This window comes from Aphidius gifuensis, linkage group LG1 (assembly GCF_014905175.1).
Source record: "Aphidius gifuensis isolate YNYX2018 linkage group LG1, ASM1490517v1, whole genome shotgun sequence".
NCBI classification, from domain to species: Eukaryota; Metazoa; Arthropoda; class Insecta; order Hymenoptera; family Braconidae; genus Aphidius; species Aphidius gifuensis.
This window is the reverse complement of record NC_057788.1, coordinates 19,522,068-19,543,810: the sequence shown is the minus strand read 5'-3', so window position 1 is coordinate 19,543,810 and position 21,743 is coordinate 19,522,068. Positions and strand designations below refer to the sequence as shown.

General features: G+C 29.6%; 4 protein-coding genes across 5 annotated transcripts; 3 read left to right on the top strand and 1 right to left on the bottom strand.

Annotated features, from left to right (window-relative positions):
• The first annotated feature begins 7,709 nt into the window (after positions 1 to 7,709).
• On the top strand, positions 7,710 to 9,780 carry LOC122850776 (N-acetylneuraminate lyase-like). Its single transcript, XM_044149862.1, has 8 exons — positions 7,710 to 7,880; positions 7,975 to 8,033; positions 8,149 to 8,222; positions 8,317 to 8,462; positions 8,530 to 8,698; positions 8,761 to 8,906; positions 9,136 to 9,307; positions 9,407 to 9,780. The coding sequence occupies exons 1-8, from the start codon at positions 7,875 to 7,877 to the stop codon at positions 9,559 to 9,561; spliced, it is 927 nt and encodes a 308-aa protein (XP_044005797.1). The 5' UTR covers positions 7,710 to 7,874; the 3' UTR covers positions 9,562 to 9,780.
• Positions 9,781 to 15,694: 5,914 nt separating this feature from the next.
• Positions 15,695 to 17,489, top strand: LOC122850734 (RISC-loading complex subunit tarbp2-like). The gene is made up of 3 exons (XM_044149858.1): positions 15,695 to 15,898; positions 16,100 to 16,479; positions 16,574 to 17,489. Exons 2-3 carry the CDS (start codon positions 16,132 to 16,134, stop codon positions 17,261 to 17,263), a joined length of 1,038 nt encoding a protein of 345 aa, XP_044005793.1. The 5' UTR covers positions 15,695 to 15,898; positions 16,100 to 16,131; the 3' UTR covers positions 17,264 to 17,489.
• A 142-nt stretch (positions 17,490 to 17,631) lies between these two features.
• LOC122850721 (ascorbate transporter, chloroplastic-like) lies at positions 17,632 to 19,880 on the top strand. The gene is made up of 8 exons (XM_044149854.1): positions 17,632 to 17,710; positions 17,781 to 18,128; positions 18,205 to 18,364; positions 18,438 to 18,550; positions 18,614 to 18,745; positions 18,806 to 19,013; positions 19,100 to 19,244; positions 19,305 to 19,880. The coding sequence occupies exons 2-8, from the start codon at positions 17,937 to 17,939 to the stop codon at positions 19,573 to 19,575; spliced, it is 1,221 nt and encodes a 406-aa protein (XP_044005789.1). The 5' UTR covers positions 17,632 to 17,710; positions 17,781 to 17,936; the 3' UTR covers positions 19,576 to 19,880.
• On the bottom strand, positions 19,843 to 21,743 carry LOC122850750 (transmembrane protein 53). 2 transcript variants are annotated; one of them, XM_044149859.1, is made up of 5 exons: positions 21,306 to 21,742; positions 21,030 to 21,237; positions 20,806 to 20,958; positions 20,599 to 20,724; positions 19,843 to 20,523 (listed from the first exon to the last, which is right to left on the bottom strand). In XM_044149859.1, the coding sequence occupies exons 1-5, from the start codon at positions 21,509 to 21,511 to the stop codon at positions 20,230 to 20,232; spliced, it is 987 nt and encodes a 328-aa protein (XP_044005794.1). In that variant the 5' UTR covers positions 21,512 to 21,742; the 3' UTR covers positions 19,843 to 20,229. The 2 variants fall into 2 exon arrangements, with proteins under 2 accessions (XP_044005794.1, XP_044005796.1); XM_044149861.1 differs by lacking the exon at positions 20,599 to 20,724 and having other exon boundaries at positions 20,156 to 20,523; positions 21,306 to 21,743.

The window sequence follows — 21,743 nt, the reverse complement described above, 5'->3', positions numbered from 1 at the left end:
ACAACTGGAAAATGGATCAATGTGATAAATGTGACTTGTGGGCACATGTACAATGTGTGAAATGTGCCTGAAGAAAATTTAAAACAGCAATGGTATTGCAATACTTGCATAAATGAAATAATAAGTTAAAAAAAAATTAGTGTGACAAATGTGATAGTTAAAATGATAGTGTGATGAAATGTGATAGTGAATATAGTGTTATTTGTTTTATATGATTTGATTATTTAATTTATTAAACTATATTAAAATATTAATAGTTCAAAAGTGAAATAATAATTAAAAACCAAATATTAATTTTAAAATATAATTCGATATCAATATAAAATATAGTGTAATTTAATGTGTTAAAAATGTACAGTTTTTTTTTTAGTGTTTATAGTTGCTATTATTATTAAAATTACTATTATTATTAACATTTTAATGGTTAAAAAATATTATTTTAATATTAAAATATAGAATACAATCTTAATTTTTCAAATTGATGGATGAAAAAAATATGTATTGATGAGCTTATGCCATCTGTGTTGAAAAAAAAAAATTAAAATAAAAAAAAAAATAAACTTGTTGAAACATAACCAAAAAAATTTTTGACAGGTCAATTTGATGGTAAATTGTTCTTTTTGTTAAAAAACAATAAAAATATAATTATTTAAACAAAAAAAAAAAATAATAATTTATTGTTAATTTAGAAAAAAGGGAGGGTGCTCATATTGAACACCCTGCTCATATTAGACCACTCTCCCCTATATACCCCGATAGCCAAAGGTGCAGGCACTATTGTACACGCCAGTGCATGCACTGAATGTAGCCATCGTGCACACACCGTGTAGTCAGTATTGCTGACTTTGTGTCACGTCTATAAATTCTCTATCTGACTGCACGCTGCGTCCAGCGTGTACACGAAGCCTATGAGCATTTACAATAAATCAATAGCATATGTATTCACCGTGCTTTCAATGCAAGTAATTTTAATAACTTTTGAAATAGATTTAAAAAACAATAATAATATAACAATAATAAAAAGGTATTAAATAGGCAAAAGAAAACTTTAATGATTAAATTATTATTTAACAAAACAATTTTTGGTCGAGACAATATTTTTCTTTGATTTAGGAATAATAAAATCATATTGATCTAAATCAAAAATAATATTATTTATCAAAGTCATTCATCTTATCTATTCTATACTGCTTTTCCTTGGACATTTGTATTATTAAAAAATAAATTTACATCTATATTATTTATTTAATAAATAAAAATGTCCAAAATAAGCTTTAACCAACTAAAAGATGTAGCTAAAAGAATCATGACTAATAATTATTTCCTTGAAATATAATTCTTTGGCAACATAAATTCATAGTCACATAATTTCTTAGCTACATCTTTTCCATGCTTCACTGCTTTTCCTTGGACATTTGTATTTTTAAAAAATGAATTTACATGTATTTTATTTATAAAGAAAAATAAAAAAAAGTCAAGGAAAGCAGTAACTAGAAAAAATTAACTAAAATTAATGTTACCAAAAGTATATTTCAAAGGAAATAATTCATTAGTGCATTAATTCCTTATACATCTTTTCCTTAGCTACTGCTTTTCATTGACATTTTGTATTTTAAAAATAAATTACATGTATTTTTTATCTATAAAATAAATAAAAATGTCCAAGAAAAGCTTTAATAATAAAAGATAACTAAACAACAAGTATGTTTCAATGAAATTATTCCTTAGTCACATTAATTTCTTAGCTACATCTTTTCCTTAGCTACTGCTTTTTCTTGGACATTTGTATTTTTAAAAAATAAATTTACATGTATTTTATTTATGAAAAAAAATTAAAAAGGTCCAAGGAAAAGCAGTAGCTAAAGAAACTAAGAATTAATATAATGGAAACTAAGGAAATAATGTTGCCAAAAGAATTATATTTAAAGGAAATAATTCATTAGTCACATAATTCCTTAGCTACATTTTTCATCGCTACTGCTTTTTTGGACCTTTTTATTTTTTTTATAAATAAAATACATGTAAAGTTTATTTTAAAAATACAATCGTCAAGGAAAAACAATCTGTAAGAAAAAGATAACTAAAGGAATGTAAACTAAAAATAATGTTCTTAAGGTATATTTCAAGGAAATAATTCATTAGTCACATTAATTCATAGCCATCTTTTCATAGCTACTGCTTTTCAGCGGACCTTTTTATTTTTTCTTTATAAATAAAATACATGTAAATTTATTTTTTAAAAAATACAAATGTCCAAGGAAAAGCAGTAGCTAAAAGAAAAAACTAAAGATGGAAGTGACAAAAAATTATGTTTCAATGAAATTATTCCTTAATCAATTAATTCATTAGCTTCATCTTTTCATAGCTACATCTTTTCCTTGGACATTTGTATTTTTAAAAATAAATTTACATGTATTTTTATTTATAAAATAAATAAAAATGTCAAGGAAAAGCAACAACTAAGGAAAAGATATAAAATTAAGGTGACCAAAGAATTATGTTTCAATGAAATTATTCCTTAGTCACATTAATTCCTTAGCTACATCTTTTCCTTAGCTACATCTTTTCCTTGGACATTTGTATTTTTAAAAAATAAATTTACATGTATTTTATTTATAAAATAAATAAAAAAGGTCAGAAGAAGCAGTAGCTAAAATAGGAGTAATGTAACTAATATTCCTTGAAATATAATTCTTGAGCCTGCAGTCATTAATTCATATTTACATCTTTTCGCCAGCGACTGGACGATTGTATTAAACCATGTATTTATTTATAAAAAAATAAAAGGTCCAGAAAAACAGTAGCTAAGAAAAAATGTAGCTTAAGGTAATGTGACAATAATTATTTCCTGAAATAATTCTTTTGGCTTATTGTTCCTTAGTCATAATTCGCCAGCACATCTTTTCCTAGCTACTGCATTCGGACTTTTTATTTTTTCAAAAGTCTACATGTAAATTATTTTAAAATAAATGTCAGAAAAAAACTCAGAAAAAGATAACTAAGGAATTGTGTGACTAAGGAATAATTTCATTGAAACATATTTACAGTTTACCTTAATTCGCAACTACATCTTTTCTTTAGCTACTGCTTTCCTTGGACATTTTTATTTATAGATAAAATACATGTAAATTTATTTTACAAATGTCAGCAAAGTAGCTAAGAAAAAGATAACAACTAAGAATTCAATGTGACTAATAATTATTTCCTTGAAAATAATCATTAACGGCAATATTGAATACATCTTTTCGCCTTTACTGCTTTCAGCCCGGACCTTTTATTTTTAACATAAATAAAATACATAACAATTCGAAAAACAAAATGTCCAGGAAAAGCAGTGAAAAGATGTAGCTAAGTAATGTGACAAATTAATGTTGCCAAAATTATATTTCAAACCTAATAGTCACATTAATTCACTTAGAACATCTTTCACTTCTACTTTTTCCTGACCTTTTAATTTTTTATAAATAAAATACATGTAAGTTATTTTTTAAAAATACAATCGTCCAAGAAAGCAATAATAAGAAAAAGATGCTTAGCTAAGGAATTAAGGTGACCAAAATTATGTTTCAATGAAATTATTCCTTAGTCACATTAATTCCTTAGCTATCTTTTCATCAACTACTACCCTCATGACGCACATTTTTTTTTTATAAATAAATACATGTAAATTTATTTTAACAACAAAATCCCAAGGAAAACAGAAGCTAAAGAAATGATGTAGCTAAGAATTGCCAAATAAATTACTTCGTAAAGACTAGAATATTTTTACAGCATTATTTTCTAGTTTAAAAAGAAAATTATTTGGTCAAATGGCTGTAAAAATAATTTAGAATGGCAAATAATTCTTATTAATTCATTATGGCAAATGTATCTTTGGAAAGAATGTTTCCAAATAAATTAATTCGCTCAGATTACTTTTACAAACATGTGACTTAATAATTTTTTTAACTAGAAAATAAAATAACTGTAAAATTATCTAGTCTACGAATTAATTTTAAATGCTTTATCGGCAAATAATAAATCGAAAAAATTTTTTGCAAATTTACATTATTTCCATAGACATTTGCCAAAAATAGAATAATAAAATAATTTTTGGTAAATCGGTCAGGAATTAATCAAACCAAACATTTTCCAATGTTTTATCTAAATTTTACTTCGCGAAGGAAGTACGGTCAAGGCACTACGTGATCCACAATGCAGCTCATGTAAACTTCATGGTGTCTGCTCCATCTGCCGTACATTTTACGAATACACTCTGCATACACTATGAAGGCACGATAATGCATGCACGGCGTGACCTCAACGTGAACGCAAAGTGTACGCCGCTGGCTATCGGGGTAAATACTATTATCATTATAACAGGGATGAGAAAGAATACAAATTTACTGTTTTCCGTATGTAATTTACACAAACTAGATATCACTAGAATTCTGGTAAAAATGACGGTCAGGCTTTGTTAGAAATGTCAAAAATGTTGCAACTTACTTGCGGCCAAGAAGTCATTTATCCCAAATGATGAAAAACAAATATAATAATAAATCAATAAAATTATAAGAGTAAAATTTGTTTATAATATTTTTATAATAATAGTTTATAATAAAAAAACTTAGATAAATAATAACAAACAAAAAATGTGAAACGCTTCACGATTTTGCGTGTCATCCTTGCGCAGCAGTCTAATTCACAGGGCAAATTTTTTACAATTTAGGGCTTTTTGTTGCCGTTGATGGCGCAAGTAAAATTTTTTTTATATAGATTTCATATACGAAAGCTTTACAAGCGCCGCCAGTGGAGGAAAAAAACCCTAAATTGTAATGCTCTGTGAATCGGACTGCAGGGGCCAAATTTCTGATGAATAATGCATGGAGGTCCACTCTATAAAATACTCTGATGAAAATGATTTCTCCGACTTTCTTCAATTTTCTCTGATTGTCTCCGATTTTTAGAAACCAGAGTAATTCGGAAAGAATCGGAGAAAATCGGAGAAAAGGCGGATGAAAATCGGAACAAGTCGAGATAATGGTTTTTTGTTTTACTCCGATTTTTATTCAACAATATGCGGAGAAATTCGTAGAAAATCGGGGCAATGCTGAGAAAATCGGAGAAATATCGGAAAAAAACTGAAAAATATCGGAGGGAAATGGCGGAGTATCGGATACAATCAAAGAAAATCGGAGAAATCATTTTCACTAGGGTATACTATAAAACTCCATAGAACAATGTCATGTTTACTTATAAATTATAAAGCCACAATTTATATGTTTGCATGCGCAAGAGATTAGTATATTTACAGTGACTGGAGAGTGCGCATACGTTTACGACGGACCTACGATCCAGCGGCAGCTCAGAATTTGTTAATTAATTAATAACTTGGTTAATTATTGCTAAAAAAAAATTGAAAATTTGGAAATAACTTCTTGATATATAGAAGAACAATGTTGCCACTGACAAGTTTTTAAATTCTAAAATTTTCTCAACACTTTTTTATCTTGAAGTTCAAAAAACGTATTTTCCAACCGGCATTACTCAATAAATTAATAAAAAAAAACAATGCAAGTAAATATTATTTTTTTCAGTTACTTTTATTATCGCTAGGCTATAACAAAACTATATGCCAAGGGAGCGTTCGATAGCTGGCCGAGGCCAAAAATCCGGCCAATTTTTCATCATGGTTTATTTTATATGTTCGTAGTGTCAGCACTGCTACATTATAATTTCAAATATTCAAATGGGATTTTCTCATAGTGAGTTTTCGATTTATCAAGTTGTCTTTCTGTTGGCCCAGGCTGAGGCCCTCGGCCAGCTATCGAACGCTCCCCAAGTTTCAAGTCGATTCATTAATTATTAACAAAGTTATGACGAGTTAGACCTGGAAAAATAATGTTTTTTTCGAAAAAAAAAATATTAAACTTTATTTTTTAATTTATTAAATAATTGTAATTGAATATGATTTATTTGAATGTCATTTTTGATTCTTCACATGAAGGTATTTTTTTTTTTTTTTTAAGGGAGTTCGAACAGCACTCGATTATCTTTAACTTTTTATTAAATTTTTAGAGTAGGTTGATGAAATAATTATCCATCTTATGCCAAAATTTCAGAAGCCTATACCTGCGAGTTATTAATGTTTAAATTCAACAGCTTTTAACGTGTCGTACGTTTACGGGAAAGTCGAAAAATGTTTAAAAAAAAACAACATATATCAAATTTTTACCGTGTTCTTGGCTTCACACCTAAATAAAAAACTATCTGTATGAAACTTTAAAATCTTAGAATAATTATAGAATAAAAAAAAATTCAAGTTACCTGCTAGAAAGTTAAACAATCATTGTTTAAAAAAAAAAAAAAAGTCAAAGAGTGAAGGAGTGGAGGTAACAAAATATGTTTGTGTGCATATTGATACACACAACCGCACATGTATTGGTGGAAAACAGGACCGTCTACGCAGAAAAAAGTGAAGGGTGCCGCATAAAATTTTATAAATTTTTACTATAGCATTGAGGGGCCCACTAGGTCACATTTCTTGTTTGTACTTTTTTCGTTCGAACTCCCTTAAATCATTTTGAAATTTTCGTAAATTTAACCTGAACAACGTTCGTTTTATATAGGCCTCTGAGCGCTCGGCATGTTATAGAATCCGGACCCTCAATTATTTTGAAATTTTTTTTTTTTTTTTTTATTATTCTTTTAAACAAATTTATGAGACTACTATTAAAAAAAAATTACTACAATCAATAGTAGCTAGTTTTAAAAGAGAAGTTATTAATTCCGACACATTCTAAAAAAATAAAATAAAAAAAAAAATTTCAAGACTTTTATTTTTGAACTACTTATATCAAACAAAATTTTACTACTATCAACTATATACTAACGATATTAAACTAGAAAAAAAAATTCAAAAATTTTTGATCGGGGGATGGCATTTTTTCAAAAAAGTATTCTCAGTTAATGGTTGAACTACTATCACAAAATGATTCACTACTATCAACTACTATCATAAAAGAATTCAAAAAAACACTATAAATTTTTTATTTAAACTAGGGGGGCCAAGTTCACAGACCAGCTGCTATACGGTGATTAGATTCATTGAATAAAAAAAATTTAATTTTTGATAAAAATCTTTGATTTATTTATTTTTTCTTCATTTTACCAAATTTCGAAAGTAATTCGAAAATTTCGGAAATTCTTCTGGATTTTTACGAAGTGAGCCAATTACGGAAAAATCCAGAATAATTTGGATAAATCCGGAAAAATACGTTTCTTCACCCTTAAGGGTAAATTTAATTTTGAGGTACAAATTAATATAATGGCAGTAAAAATAAACAAAAATTCATCGAAACTCTTTCGATGAATAGTAAGTTTTTAAGTTTTTTCCAGGTTATATATGTATGAAATATATAAGTAGGCCAAGTTAATGCAGTCTTATAGACATCATATATTATTTGTGAATTCATTTTTTTTTATAAAAAATTTCATCAATTTTTTTTTTTTATCATTGACATTTGATTAACGGAGGCGGCCGCCGATGGCGCTATATCTATTTTAAAAAAAGTATATAGTAAAACTTTTAATATAATTACGTAATTAATAATAATAATAATAATAATAATAATAATAATAATAATAATAATAATAATAATAATAATAATAATAATAATAATAATAATAATAATAATAATAATAAATGGCCAAAAGATAAGATAAACGAAAAGAACACGTCGTTCGTTCATCTTTAACATTTAGATAGATTTATTATATATATTAAACAAAATTTATCATTTTATCAGTCAACAATCATTCGAGCATTCAGCTGATATTGATACAGTCACACGGTGAAACAGTGTGATCAACTAAAAGAAATAATACTCAACATAATGCCGGTATAATTTCAGAATAATTAAATTTTAATTCTAGACATTCAAATACTACATCTAATATTATATTTATAATAGTAATGATTGATTTTTTTTTTAGCGCTTATCATACTTTTTTGAGGGTTTTTGTGTACCGGTATTTAGTCCGTTCACTGAAAGGTAATTTTATTTTATATGAATATGGTAGTTGACATTGAGTTATCAAGTGTCAACTGTATTATAAAATTAAATAAAAAAATCTCTTTAATATAGAAGTTAACACTTGTTCAAACAGTTTTCAGCTTAATTTGAAAATAATACCGGCATATGCAAAATATTTATTGGACAATGGTATCAAAGGCGTTCTAGGTATATATCATTCATGTATAAATTAATGTTATAAATATAATTAAGAGTGTTAAATGTTTTCTTATTTATAATTTTCATGTCTATTAAAAAAAAGTTAATGGAACCACGGGAGAAGGCATGTCAATGGCAGTGACAGAGCGGAAGCAGGTTGCCGAGGCTTGGGCAGAAGCAGTTAAAGTTACAAAACAACACTTAATGATTCAAATTGGCGGTGCATCGTTACCAGACGTTGTTGAGCTTGTAAGTTATTTCTAAGATAAATAAGATGAATTTTTGAATAAACGAAACCATATCGTTTTTTTTACAGGCAAAACACGCAGAAAAAATAAATGCAGAATCTATACTTTGTCTTCCTGAATTGTACTACAAACCAACGGAGTCGAAACAATTGATTGATTATTTAAAAATTGTTGGAAATGCGGCTCCTAAAACACCACTCTTATACTATCACATACCTATGTTTACTAAAGTAAACAGTAAGTCAAATAAATATTAAATAATCAAACTAGGAAGTTTAATAAGTTATTGATTTTTTTAGTTCCAATGGGACAATTTCTTGAGCAGATCGGAGATGCTGTTCCAACATTTGTCGGTATTAAATATACAAGTCCAAATTTGGAAGAAGGAGGGGCTGCTTTACGTGCTAATAATGGAAAATTTACAATTTTCTTAGGAAGCGATCAAGTATAAAGAAATATTTTTCCTATGAATAGATAATTACAATTAATATATAATGTTATCCCTTGGTTAAAATATTTCTCAGTCAATACTTTGCTTGCTTTTTCCTGTATTTCTCTGAAACATCAATATAAGCCCCAATAGTCTTCTAGCTAGCCAACATATAAAGTAATGAAAATAATTACAGAGAAAATCCAAGAAAATGTTTTTACGAGGATTTTTTTTTTCTAATTAGATCATGTCAGCAGGATGCGCGATCGGAATGAAGGCATTTATTCCGACAAGTGTGAATATGTTTAGCAAGCTTGGACTTGAGATTATTGATGCAGGAATGCAAGGTGATTTTTTAAAAGCCAAAAAATTTCAAGATTTGTTATCACAAGCTGTGGTTGCTATATCAAAACACGGTAACTGCTCCAAATTCTTTTGATTCTATTATTTATAAAAGTGATAACTTAGAAATATAATAATAGATATAAGAGTTATTTATTGTTTGAATTGTTAAGGACACTGGGTAGCGACGATGAAACCAATTATGGCTCGATTATCACCTATTGATCCAGGTCCAGTTCGACCTCCAATCCAATCGATAAGTCCAACAGCTATCGAATTGATCGAACGAGATTTACGAGCATTGGGATTTTCAAATGTTAATAATTAATTTCATCGGTTGGACATTCTATATGAAGTTACTTCATTTTTTATTAACAAAATAAAAATTTACTGGTATAAAGCATATTTTCAATTTTCAATTTTTCTAAAAAAAAAAGACTAATAATTATTATATATAATTATTATTAATTGTTACATAACCCAAAGCATGATGATGTTTATTTCTTTTGAAAAAAATAAAAATTCGAAGACACTTGTTTTCAAAAAAGTTGATATACCGAAAGTACTTGGTCCACAAAATTCCCGTGATCGTTTCATGATGGAAAAAGTTTCGTTTAAATTTTAGGTGGAAAAAAGTCAGAATAAATTTTAGGTAGAGAAAGGTCAATCATTGTAGAAAAATAGAGAAATTATTTTTAGGTGGAGAAGGTTGGAGAAAAGTCGAAATAATTTTTGGGTGGTAAAAGGTTGGAGAAATTTGTCCGCCATTTCTTCAACCACGCCCAGGAAAAAATAATTGTCAAATAAAATTGTCAAATCTTATCTGACCAGATCTAACCAGATCAAACTTAATTTTTTTAGATCTGACTAGATTTGATATGATAAAACTTGGTCTGCACTCAGATAAAACCAGATCGAGGGTGAATGAATGTTTTAGAAGACAAATTTTTCTTATGTCTCATAATCACCGCTGTGGTTAAGTAAGTCAAGCTCTGGAATTTCACATCAGAAGCACTGAGTTCAAGTCCGAGTGATGCCAATTATTTATCGTAATAATATAGAATTCTTAATTATATTTCATTAAAACTATAAGAAGAAAAACCAAATCGTTTAATCGAGCATATGATTCGAAATTATTCACATTAAATTTGAAGATTTTTATCCAGACCAAGTTAGATCAATTCATATCTAGGCAAATCAAGTCATATTGAAAATTCCCAATAATCCTTATCTGGCCTATTCTGGAATGTGCATGGTCAGATCTGGTTTGATCGATGATTTTTCCCTGGGTGGAACATTTTCGGAAAAAAGTAAAGAAAAGCGGAGAAATGGTGTAGAAAAGGCATAGAAATGGCGGCAATATATTTCCACCAGGGGTATAAAACAGGATAGAACGAATAAAACTCACGTGATCACTCAGAAGCCCAAATTTTTACCATATAATTTTTTTGAGCTACATCCCTGGTGGAAATGATTTCTCAGGAATTCTCCGGGAAAGCTCCGGATTATTCCGTATTTCTCCGGATTATTCCGAATTTCTCCGGAGTATTCCGGAATTGGCTCACTTTCAAAAAATATGAAAAAACTCGTAGCATTTTGAAAATACTCGAGTTACTATGTAAAATGAAAGATAATAAACGAATAAAACATTTTCGTCAAAAAATCGCCAAAACCGGAGTGTTCCGGAGTTTTACGGAGGATTTCCGGAGAAATTATTTCCAACAGGGATTAATTGCTAAGCTACATCTTTTTCTCAGCTATACTGCTTGGCTTTGGTATATTAATATTTATTAAAATAAATCACATGTATTTTATTGATTCAATGAATACATAAATACCAAGGAAAAGCCGTAGCTAAGGAAAAGATAAAGCTAAGGAATTTATGTTGCTTACCAAATAATTCCTTTGGTCACATTAATTCCTTAGCCACATCTTTTCTTTAGGGCAGCGTTCGATAGCGTTCGAGGGCCTCAGCCTGGGCCAACAGAAAGACAACTTAATAAATCGAAAACTCGCTATGAGAAAAACCCATTCAAATATTTGAAATTATAATGGAGTAGTGTTGGAGTAATGTTGAAATAAACCTTGATAAAAAATCGGCCGGATTTTTGGCCTCGGCCAGCTATCGAATTGTATCAAACGCTCCCTAGCTACATTTTTTCCTTAGCTACTGCTTGGGGACGTTCCAAAAATCACTCGGAAGCCCTGAAACGGCGCAGTAGACAGAAAAATTTAGGAATAAAATAAACTTAAAAGTTACTGGAGGTTTCTGTTGATTGCAAACAACAAAATTAGCCATATTGCATACATGCCACTTGCTTTTGTTATTTATTACAGTTGTTAAAAGTATTTTTATAATTATTAATAATAATTAAACAATAATATTTTTCTGACTTGCACCTGCTTGCACCTATTAAAATTCATGGAAAAAAAATCATGTCTACCACAACAAAATATCAAAAATTTTCTATGATCAGAATCTTGAACTTCTGGGCTTCCGAAGGATTTTTGGAACGTACCCCTTGTCTTAAGTAGTGACTAGGTGCTTTTTTTTGTGTATTTATTTTTTTCACTTTAATGCGCATGATCATGCACATGTGTGTGTCATGCAAAATTGAGGAGAGAGCAGTGGCGTCGAAACAAATAATTCTTAAAAAATAAGAATTAAAACATGGCTGATCCAGCTCCTTATGTCCTACGCTGTTGCAATCTGACTTTTTGCCGACTGCGCATTTAACTGCGCATGCGTGAAAATAAACAGGAAAAAAAATAAACACCCAAAAGAAAGCACCTACTGCGTTCTTTGGCCAGTTTTTTTTCACGCATTCTGACCGCGCAGTTGCGCAGAAGTAGAGGAATCAAGTAAAATTTTTAAAGTATATATGTGTGCGTCACACACACACTGAAATATAATAAAGCTGCAGTCCAATTCACAGGGCATTACAATTTAGGGCTTTTTTCCTCCACTGACGGCGCTTGTGGAGCTTTTGTATGTAAAATCTATATATAAAAAAAATTTTATAAGCGCCATCAGTGGCAAAAAAAAGCCCTAAATTGTATAAAATTTGCCCTGTGAATACGGGTGCTGGAAGGTGAACTCCTATGCTTAGCCAATGTACGGAGTGTCGCTAGAGATAGCAATTCATTAGTTGGCATTCCCTCTCACTCACGCATGCGCACATTAAATCTTGTACAGTCAACGTCAAAACAAACTAGTACTACTCGGTATAAAAGTTACATTATATTTCAGTAGTCTCAACCAATTATAGTTGACGTGACTGTACCGACAAGGACAACATCCCAACCATTGAGTTTCTCTCTCGGCGACACGAAGTTCGGCTTCCAGCACCCGTATTCAGAGGATATTCTCATTAGGGCATTTTTTTTCCGATGGTGGCGTTTGTGAAGCTTTTCTATGTGAAATCTATATAAAAAAAATTTTGTCAAGCGCCATCAGCGGACAAAAAAAGCCCTAATGAGAACAATTTTGCCCCGTGAATACGGGTGCAGTTTTATTATATTTCAGTGTACACACACTAACATGTCCGAATTATTATTTGAGTCAGAGCTCGGAAACATTCAGCGACGCACACAAATTCATTGTGTACACGTGTGAACCGAACAGAATATTCGGACATGCGCAACAATTTTTTGTCGAGGAGTATGACTGCGACAGAGAGATTGTCTGCACCGTAATGAATACGCACAGCCCACTTATGGGAAAGCATAGGCGATGCGCAATAATAGCTGTGTTCGATGGTCGTCTCGGCTCAGTTCCGTCTCACTTACGGCTCACTTATGGCGCTAGCGACGTACGGTTGTTTGAAGAACTACAAAGGCACAAAATCTCAATACAGGTGCTTATCTATATCATCACTGTATTAATGCCCCAATAAATATTGTTTATTTACTTTATGCAAACAGTGTCATCATAATAATCTATTACAATGAGTTGATAAATATATAATCAAAATGAATATAGAAAATATGATTCAGGTGAGAGCAAATAGTGAATGAAAGAAATAAAAATGAAAATACAAATTTTGGAGATAGAATTATTATCTGTGCCATTGAACAATAATTTTTTATCTTTTATACATAGGAAATAGATGAAAACAATCAAAATAATATTATGAACTCATTTTGTTATTACAAAATTAAAGTTTTAATAAATAACAATAAATTTTGAAACGACAACGAACAACAACAACAATCGTCATTTCGTCAATCAACAATATTTATTGGGGCATTGATACAGTAATGATATAGATAGGCACCTGTATTGAGATTTTGTGCCTTTGTAGTTCTTCAAACAACCGTACGTCGCTAGCGCCATAAGTGAGCCGTAAGTGAGACGGAACTGAGCCGAGACGACCATCGAACACAGCTATAGTAGTATTAAATATATGGCTTTTTCACCTTTGCGCAAATGCGTGGTCATGATGCGCTAAAAAAAAATTGACGAAAGAACGCTGCTTATAGCGTGGAGACACCGCTTAAGAAATTGATGTGAAATGGCAGCGTTCTATCGTCAATTTTTTTTTAGCGCATCATTTGCGCAAAGGTGAAAAAGCACGTGAGTTTTCAAGTGTTTGTAAGTGTGTGTAACGCACACATATACATATACTTTAAAAATTTTACTTCATTCCTCTACTTCTGCGCAACTGCGCGGTCAGAATGCGTGAAAAAAAACTGGCCAAAGAACGCAGTCATAAGGTGTGTTCGTTCACTTTTCACACCGAGCGTATGCACGGAGCGTATGCAAGGAAGCGCTAGCGTTTTGCGGTCATTTGAAGAAACTTTAGCAACTAAAATTTACTATTTATTTATTGCTATTCGTTTTTTCCAGTTCTTTCGCTCTCTTTCATTATTATTAATTGGTAATTTGTTCTTGCGTCTGAGAAAAAATTATTAAATTAACAAAATAAACACAATGACTGAAAATAACGAATGTTTTAGTAAATTTTAGTTACTAAAGTTTCTTCAAATGACCGCAAAACTCTAGCGCTTCCTTGCATACGCTCCGTGCATACGCTCGGTGTGAATAGTGAACGAACACACCTATAGAAATCTCATGCAAGTTCTTGTACGAAAAAATGGAACATGTCCCATTGGCTGCGATAGTTGCAGATAATCAATCACTAGATAATTACTAGAATTTTGGTAAAAATAAGCCTTTAAAAGCCTTGCAAGACTATCGCAGCCAATGGGACATGTTCCATTTTTTCGTGCAAGAACTTGCATGAGATTTCTATAGCGTGGAGACACCGCTTTAGCTCTTTTTCGGCACCTGTACCCGTATTCACAGTGCAAATTTTATACAATTTAGGGCTTTTTTTGCCACTGATGGCGCTTATAAAATTTTTTTTATATAGATTTTACATATAAAAGCTCCACAAGCGCTACCCGTGGATGAAAAAAGCCCTAAATTGTAATACGGGTGCCGTATTCACAGGGCATTACAATTTAGGGCTCATTTCTTCCACTGGCGGCAAAAAAAGCCCTAAATTGTATAAAATTTGCCCTGTAAATACGGGTGCGGCACCCGTATTCACGGGGCAAAATTGTTCTCATTAGGGCTTTTTTTTTCCGCTGATGGCGCTTGACAAAATTTTTTTTATATAGATTTCACATAGAAAAGCTCCACAAACGCCACCATCGGAAAAAAACGCCCTAAAGAGAACATCCACCGAATACGGGTGCAGCACAGTGCAGCAGTCCAATTCACAGGGCATTACAATTTAGGGCTTTTTTCCTCCACTGACGGCGCTTGTGAAGCTTTTGTATATAAAATCTATATAAAAAAAATTTTACAAGCGCCATCAGCGGCAAAAAATAGCCCTAAATTGTGAAAGTACCACTGCAAATTGGACTGCGATCTACTGCAGTCTATTCACAGCACCCGTATTCAGGGATATTCTCATTGGGGCTTTTTTCCGATGGTGGCACTTGTGAAGCTTTTCTATGTAAAATCTATATAAAAGTTCCAAGCGCCGCCATCGGAAAAAAAGCCTAAACATCCTGGGCTACAGGTGCTGCACCCGTATTCACAGGGCATTACAATTTAGGGCTTTTTTCATCCACCGGTGGCGCTTGTAGAGCTTTTATATGTAAAATCTATATAAAAAAAATTTTATAAGCGCCATCAGTGGCAAAAAAAAGCCCTAAATTGTATAAAATTTGCCCTGTGAATACGGGTGCTGGGCATTACAATTTAGGGCTTTTTTTCACCACTCTCGGCGCTTGTGAAGCTTTTGTATGTAAAATCTATATAAAAAAAATTTTTACAAGCGCCATCAGCGGCAAAAAAAAGCCCTAAATTGTAAAAAATTTGCCCTGTGAATTGGACTGCGGGATGGTAATTCATCTTGGTTCCTTTTAATGATATTTCCAAGTTACACCGCTAGTTTAAAACGTTTAATACTATGTTTTAAACATAGTTTAAATTTTAAAACATCATGTTTTATACATGCCCATCTCTGCCTATCACAGGTTGAGTTTACCAAAATAAATAAACCATATAATTATACTTTTATATTTAATAAAAGTAATTCACAAGTAACCTATAAACAATTTCAAACCAAAAAATGACACAAATTTATAGAAATTGATAAATTTCATATTCACTACAAAAAGTGACAACTGACAAGTCTCAAAATTAAACAGTAATTTTTTTTTTTCAATTAAAATAAATTAAATTAATGTTTATTTTTATGAATACCAAGTAGTCGCCTTACTAGAGAACGTTTTTTTTTTTTCAAACAAACTTAAAATTGATGAATAATGATCACAGATAATAATTGCTAATCAATTTTAGGTTAGGTTTGTTTATTTATAAATTTTGAATGACCATTTTTATTGTTTAGATTGTGAAAAGTAACTGCTGTTTACAAGCACAATGTCAGCAATACCAAAAACGCCTATTTCAATACTCCAAGAGATGATGGTGAAAAAAGGTCAAGTGCCAAAGTATCAACTTATTCATGATGGTGGTGGAACACATGAAAATACATTTACATGGAGTGTGGCTTGTGAGGGTTTGGTAGCAAAAGGTACAGGAAGATGTAAAAAAACAGCAAAACATATTGCTGCAAATAAAATGCTTGAACTTATTGCTGATACAAATGGATTTTTGGCATTACCACCAACACCAGCTGATTCACCAGTTAGAACTCCAAAGTCGCAATTTGTATCTTACATAGTTGATCCATCTCAACCATTTTTAAATGCAATTGGAGCACTTCAGGTAGATGAAAAAACAGTTATTAATCATTATCAATAAACAATTAGATAATTTATAACATAATATGTAATTTATAATTTTTTTGTTTATTTTATAGGATTTATGTGCTGAAAATGAATTAAGTGAACCAATATACGATGTGATAAATGATATTGGACCACCTCATGCAAGAATATTTACAGTTCAATGTACAGTATCAGGATTTAAAGAAGAAGGTACAGCAACAACAAAAAAACAAGCAAAACACGATGCTGCCTTTAAAATGTATGAAAAAATAGGCAATGTATTATCAGATATAAGTAGTAATGTTGTTGAGATATCTGAAGTTCCAGATTTATCTACTGTTAATGATGATACTGCACAAATTCATGAAAAAATAAAAAAACTTTTTCTTGAATTATCAAAAAATAAAATATCAAGAAAAGCTAATCTTGGTGTAACAATTTCTAAATATCATGAAAAAATGATAGAACGTTATGGAATTGAATTACGACAACAAGTCAATAATGAGCTCAATGAATTGATAAAAATAATTGATTGTAAAAGTTATCAAGATCCTTTGGAGTTTAATCAAAAATGTATTAAAGAAATGCAAAAAATTTTAGAACAAATGGAACTTGAATTAGATATTTCAATAATGACAGGAGAAGATAAAAAATTTGTGATTAGTTTATATATCAATGCGATACCTTCAATAACTGAATTGAGTGTTTCAAATGATGCATTTGATGCACTGATACAAGTTTGCTCAAGAGCCATCGAAACTTTCCAAATATTACTTTTTTAATTAGAATTAAGTATTAATTAATTTACATAATTTTAGTATGTTCATTAATAATTAAATTATTATGTGTTATGTTGGAACTTTTTTAAAGTAAAGGAAACATGAATGTAAATATCCATTTAGTTCAATTGAACATAAGAAAAAATAATTTGTTTCTTATAAGTTTATTCCAAGAAGACATAGTTTCCTTGGTTTATGTTAAATAAAGGACTATTTGATGATGTACATATTTTTATTATTTGATATTTTAATTTTCAATTAAATATTTTACAATGTATTTATTAAAATTATATTTTTCAAGTTTACGTGGAAGTAGAGAGATGTACATGTAGAACTCTACAAATAATTTTTTTTTTTTTTGTCGACACGTCAAAAGTGTCACGTCTGTTTGCGTGGACACAAAAATAATAGACTTTTACAAACTTTTATTATAATTGTAAATAAAATTTGGTATGAAAAAAAAAATTTTTTAATTTATAAAAGAAATGTCAATGATGATTAAAAGAATTATTTTTAACAGATTAAAAATATTTATTAAAATTATTGGATAATTTTAAATAACAAAGAGGTTAAGTTTTTTTTTCATAAATGTATTTACTGAATTTAAATTAAATTTTTTAACAATTAAATAATACAAAGAAAGCAAAAAAAAAAAAAAAATATTTATACTTAAAAAATGCCGAGATTATCAATGATTCCTCGCACATCGCGAATTGTTGCACTTTGTTCAGCAGCAAATTTTATAAATTCAGCTGATAGATTAATAATGCCAATAGCAATAGTGCCAATGTCAGCTGAATACAACTGGAGTCTTCATTTACAAGGATGGATTCATTCAGCATTTGCATTTGGATATTTTACAAGTCAGGTATACAATTATCAATAATTTTACAATTACATTATAATATTCAAATAACTTGTTAATTATTATTTTATTATTTAAGATTATTGGAGCATGTACAGCAAGTAAATTTGGTTGTAAAAAAGTATTGATGTCTGCTGTACTACTTTGGTCAATAAGTACAGTGATAACTCCATTTTTAGCACATTCAGTTCCTCTATTAATTACCTGTAGAGTTATTCTTGGTCTTGGTGAAGGCTTAGGTAAATAAAAATAACTAAAAAACTCAAAATTGAAATATAATTATTAAATTCTTTTTTTTTAATTCAATTTTAGGTTTACCAGTTATATTTCATTTATTCGCACACAGCGTACCAGTTGAAGAAAGATCACGTGCTTTCGGTTACCTGGTTGCTGCTGGATCTGTTGGACAAGTTTTTGCCTCAATTGTAAGTTAAATTAATTATAAAGCTAGTTATACAAAGTTTTAACTTATTTAAATTTATTTTTAGCTATGTCCTAGGATAGCATGGCAAACTGGTTTTTATTTATTTGGTACATTTGGTATTATTTGGACGTTATTTTGGATGATAATTTATCACGAATCAAGTACCCAAGATGAAATACCGCTATTTGTACCAAAGGTATTTATACATATCTATTTCTATCATAATAACAATGAATATTAATATTTTTTATTTTAGGTATCACAAAATAGAAATATTCGATGGATGGAAATGATTTATCATTGGCCACTTTGGTCATTGTATATAGCCCATTTTGCAATGAACTGGAGCAATTATATTATTATGCAATGGTTACCAACATATTTAGCTAAAAATTTATCAGCAAATAAAGAAAGTCTTAGTCTTACTGCTCTTCCATATATTGTAAATTCTCTTGTTGGTATTGGTAAGAAACAGCCGAAATATTTATGTATAATTTATAATTATCAAAATCATCATCATCTTTTTTTGTTTTTCATTTGATTTTTCTAGTTGCTGGACATTGTGCAGATAATTTAATTCAAAAAAGATGGTCAATTCTTTCGGTAAGAAGATTAATGACAAATATTGGTCTAATTGGACCTGGACTGTTTCTTTTAGCATTTTGTGCTGTAAATAATTTACTTTCGGCTGTGATGTAAGTTAAATGGATGATTATTAATTTATATATTTTTAATAAATTTATATATTTATCTAGTTTTGTATCAATTTCAATGGGTCTGTGTGCGTGTAATTCGGCTGGACATTTAAGTAATCATGCTGATGTTGCACCTAATCATGCAGGAATAACATTTGCAATATCAAATACAATTGCAACAATTCCTGGTATTCTTTGTGGACCACTTACTGCTGAATTAGTAACTGCATCAAGTGGTAGATGGATGCCAGTATTTGCGTTAGCAGCTGCTATTAATTTTACGGGTGCTATAATTTATCAGGGACACAGTTCTGCATTGCCAATTGTATAAAATAATAGAGTATTTTAATGGCAAGTGAAAAATATATTTTTTTTAACTTGAGCTATATGACCAGACATATCATGATTTTTTTAAATAATTAAAAATAATTTTAATTAGACTTTTTCTCAGTCGTGTGATAAAATAATCATTGCATAATATTAATTTCGAATGAAAAGTTATTAAAAAATTGTAAATGATGTAAGAATGAAAAAACTTACTGTAAATACGAAAAAAAAAAGAAATTATTATTGAAAACCAAATATATATATATATATATTTTTTTTTTTTTTTCTTTTATTATTTTACATTTAACTGAATTTAATTTTTTTTTTATTTAGGTATATTTAACACAAATAAATAATTATTTAATTATTTTTCAGCACAAATCAGATTTTCATATTTTCTAATTTTGATTTTTTTTTAAATTTCTAAGCTGGTAAATATAAATTCTTTTACATCAATTAAATTTAAAAATTAATAATAACGAGACCAGCTCGTTGAGCACCGAGATGAAAATTTAAAAAAAAAAAAAAAAAAAACTGTTTCTTAACAATTTAATAAATCAACCCATAATTTTTAAAATTTTTATTTACACAAAATAAAATTGATGTAAATGAGTTTGTTTAAATTTGTTTTTTAAATATTTAATAATAATATTAATATTTAGTTTAATTTTTCTCTATCAACTTCACGGTAGATTAATTGGCCCACACCACGTTTTGTAATAATTGGTCTTGTTAATCCCAAAATTCTTTCTTGAAATTTACATTTGTCTGTTACATTGTTATTATTTGATTTTTTATCAAACGAGAGACAGTCATTGATAAAATTACAGACAGTATTAACATAAACATCTGGATAAGTTGCATAGTGTTTAACATGAGGTGAATCACGAAACATCACAAGTTGTACATGGATACCACGTTCTGCTCGGCGAATTGCAAATTTTTCAACGTCCTGTAAAAATATTAAAACATGTATAAATTAATTTTCTATATTGTTTATAATTAATTTATTTTTTATTTTTTATACCGTTGCGGGTATTAACGTATCAACATCTGAGTATAGAAATAATTGAGGCCAGGAATGTGGTTCTTCGGTGAGGGCAATTGGATTTGTTCGTACTGGATGATCAATTCCCCATGCATGAGCAAAAACCTTGTTGGATATTTATTATATATATAGATATTACTAACTTATTAAATAAAATAATAATTATAAATATAATCCAAATAATACCTCATAAAGCCAAAGTACAGACAAAAAAATTGTTATTAAAAGTGACATGGGAATGTTTGTCATTAGATTACCACCCAATACGGCACTAATTGCTTTAAATAATGCTGTGACTCTTCTTTCCCCGGGCGAACTGTCAAAAATAACACCTTTTACCTGTTAATAAAATAAATAAATTACTAATTATAATTTTAAATTATAATTTCAAAGAAAAAACAATTATTTACTCTAGTATTTTTGTAAGATTGTTCAATAGCAAGGCTTATTTGTTGATAAAGAAAAGCTCCACCGTTGCTAAACACATGAAAAAATATTGGATGTTGATCGAGGCTTCGATCCGAGATGACCTGGAGCAAACGTTTGCCAATATTTGGTATTTCATTACGACGCCAAAATAAACATTTCACAGGGGCCGTATATCGCAGTGTAATGTAACTAAAAATATAAAAATAATATAATAAAAACATATCGTAGAATACTATATGAAAAATTATTTTATTTACCCTTTATCTTCATATATTGCACTGTATTTGGCAAGATATTTGTCTTGACATCCAGCCCAACCTAGCAACACAATAACTGGTCTATCATTATCCTCAAAAATAAATACAAATTCATTATCTTTTTTTTTAAATTCTGGTTGTTGAAATGTTGGAAACGTTAAATGGTAATCCAACTCCAATTCATCCTGATCATCTTGATCAGCCATATCACTCAATAAATTAAAATTGCTGGATGAGTTATGATTGCAAAAAAAAGCTCCAGGTCAAATCGTTTCGAATACTTTACTGAATGTTTACTTGTAGTTTTTTATAATTTAACCAAATGCCTTGAGCAAAAAAAAAGAAACAAAAAAAAATACTATCTTCCTTATGTAGCTGGGGCTTGCGTACAAGTTATCATGCAGTTGCAGTTGCACATAAGCTAGTATATATATATAT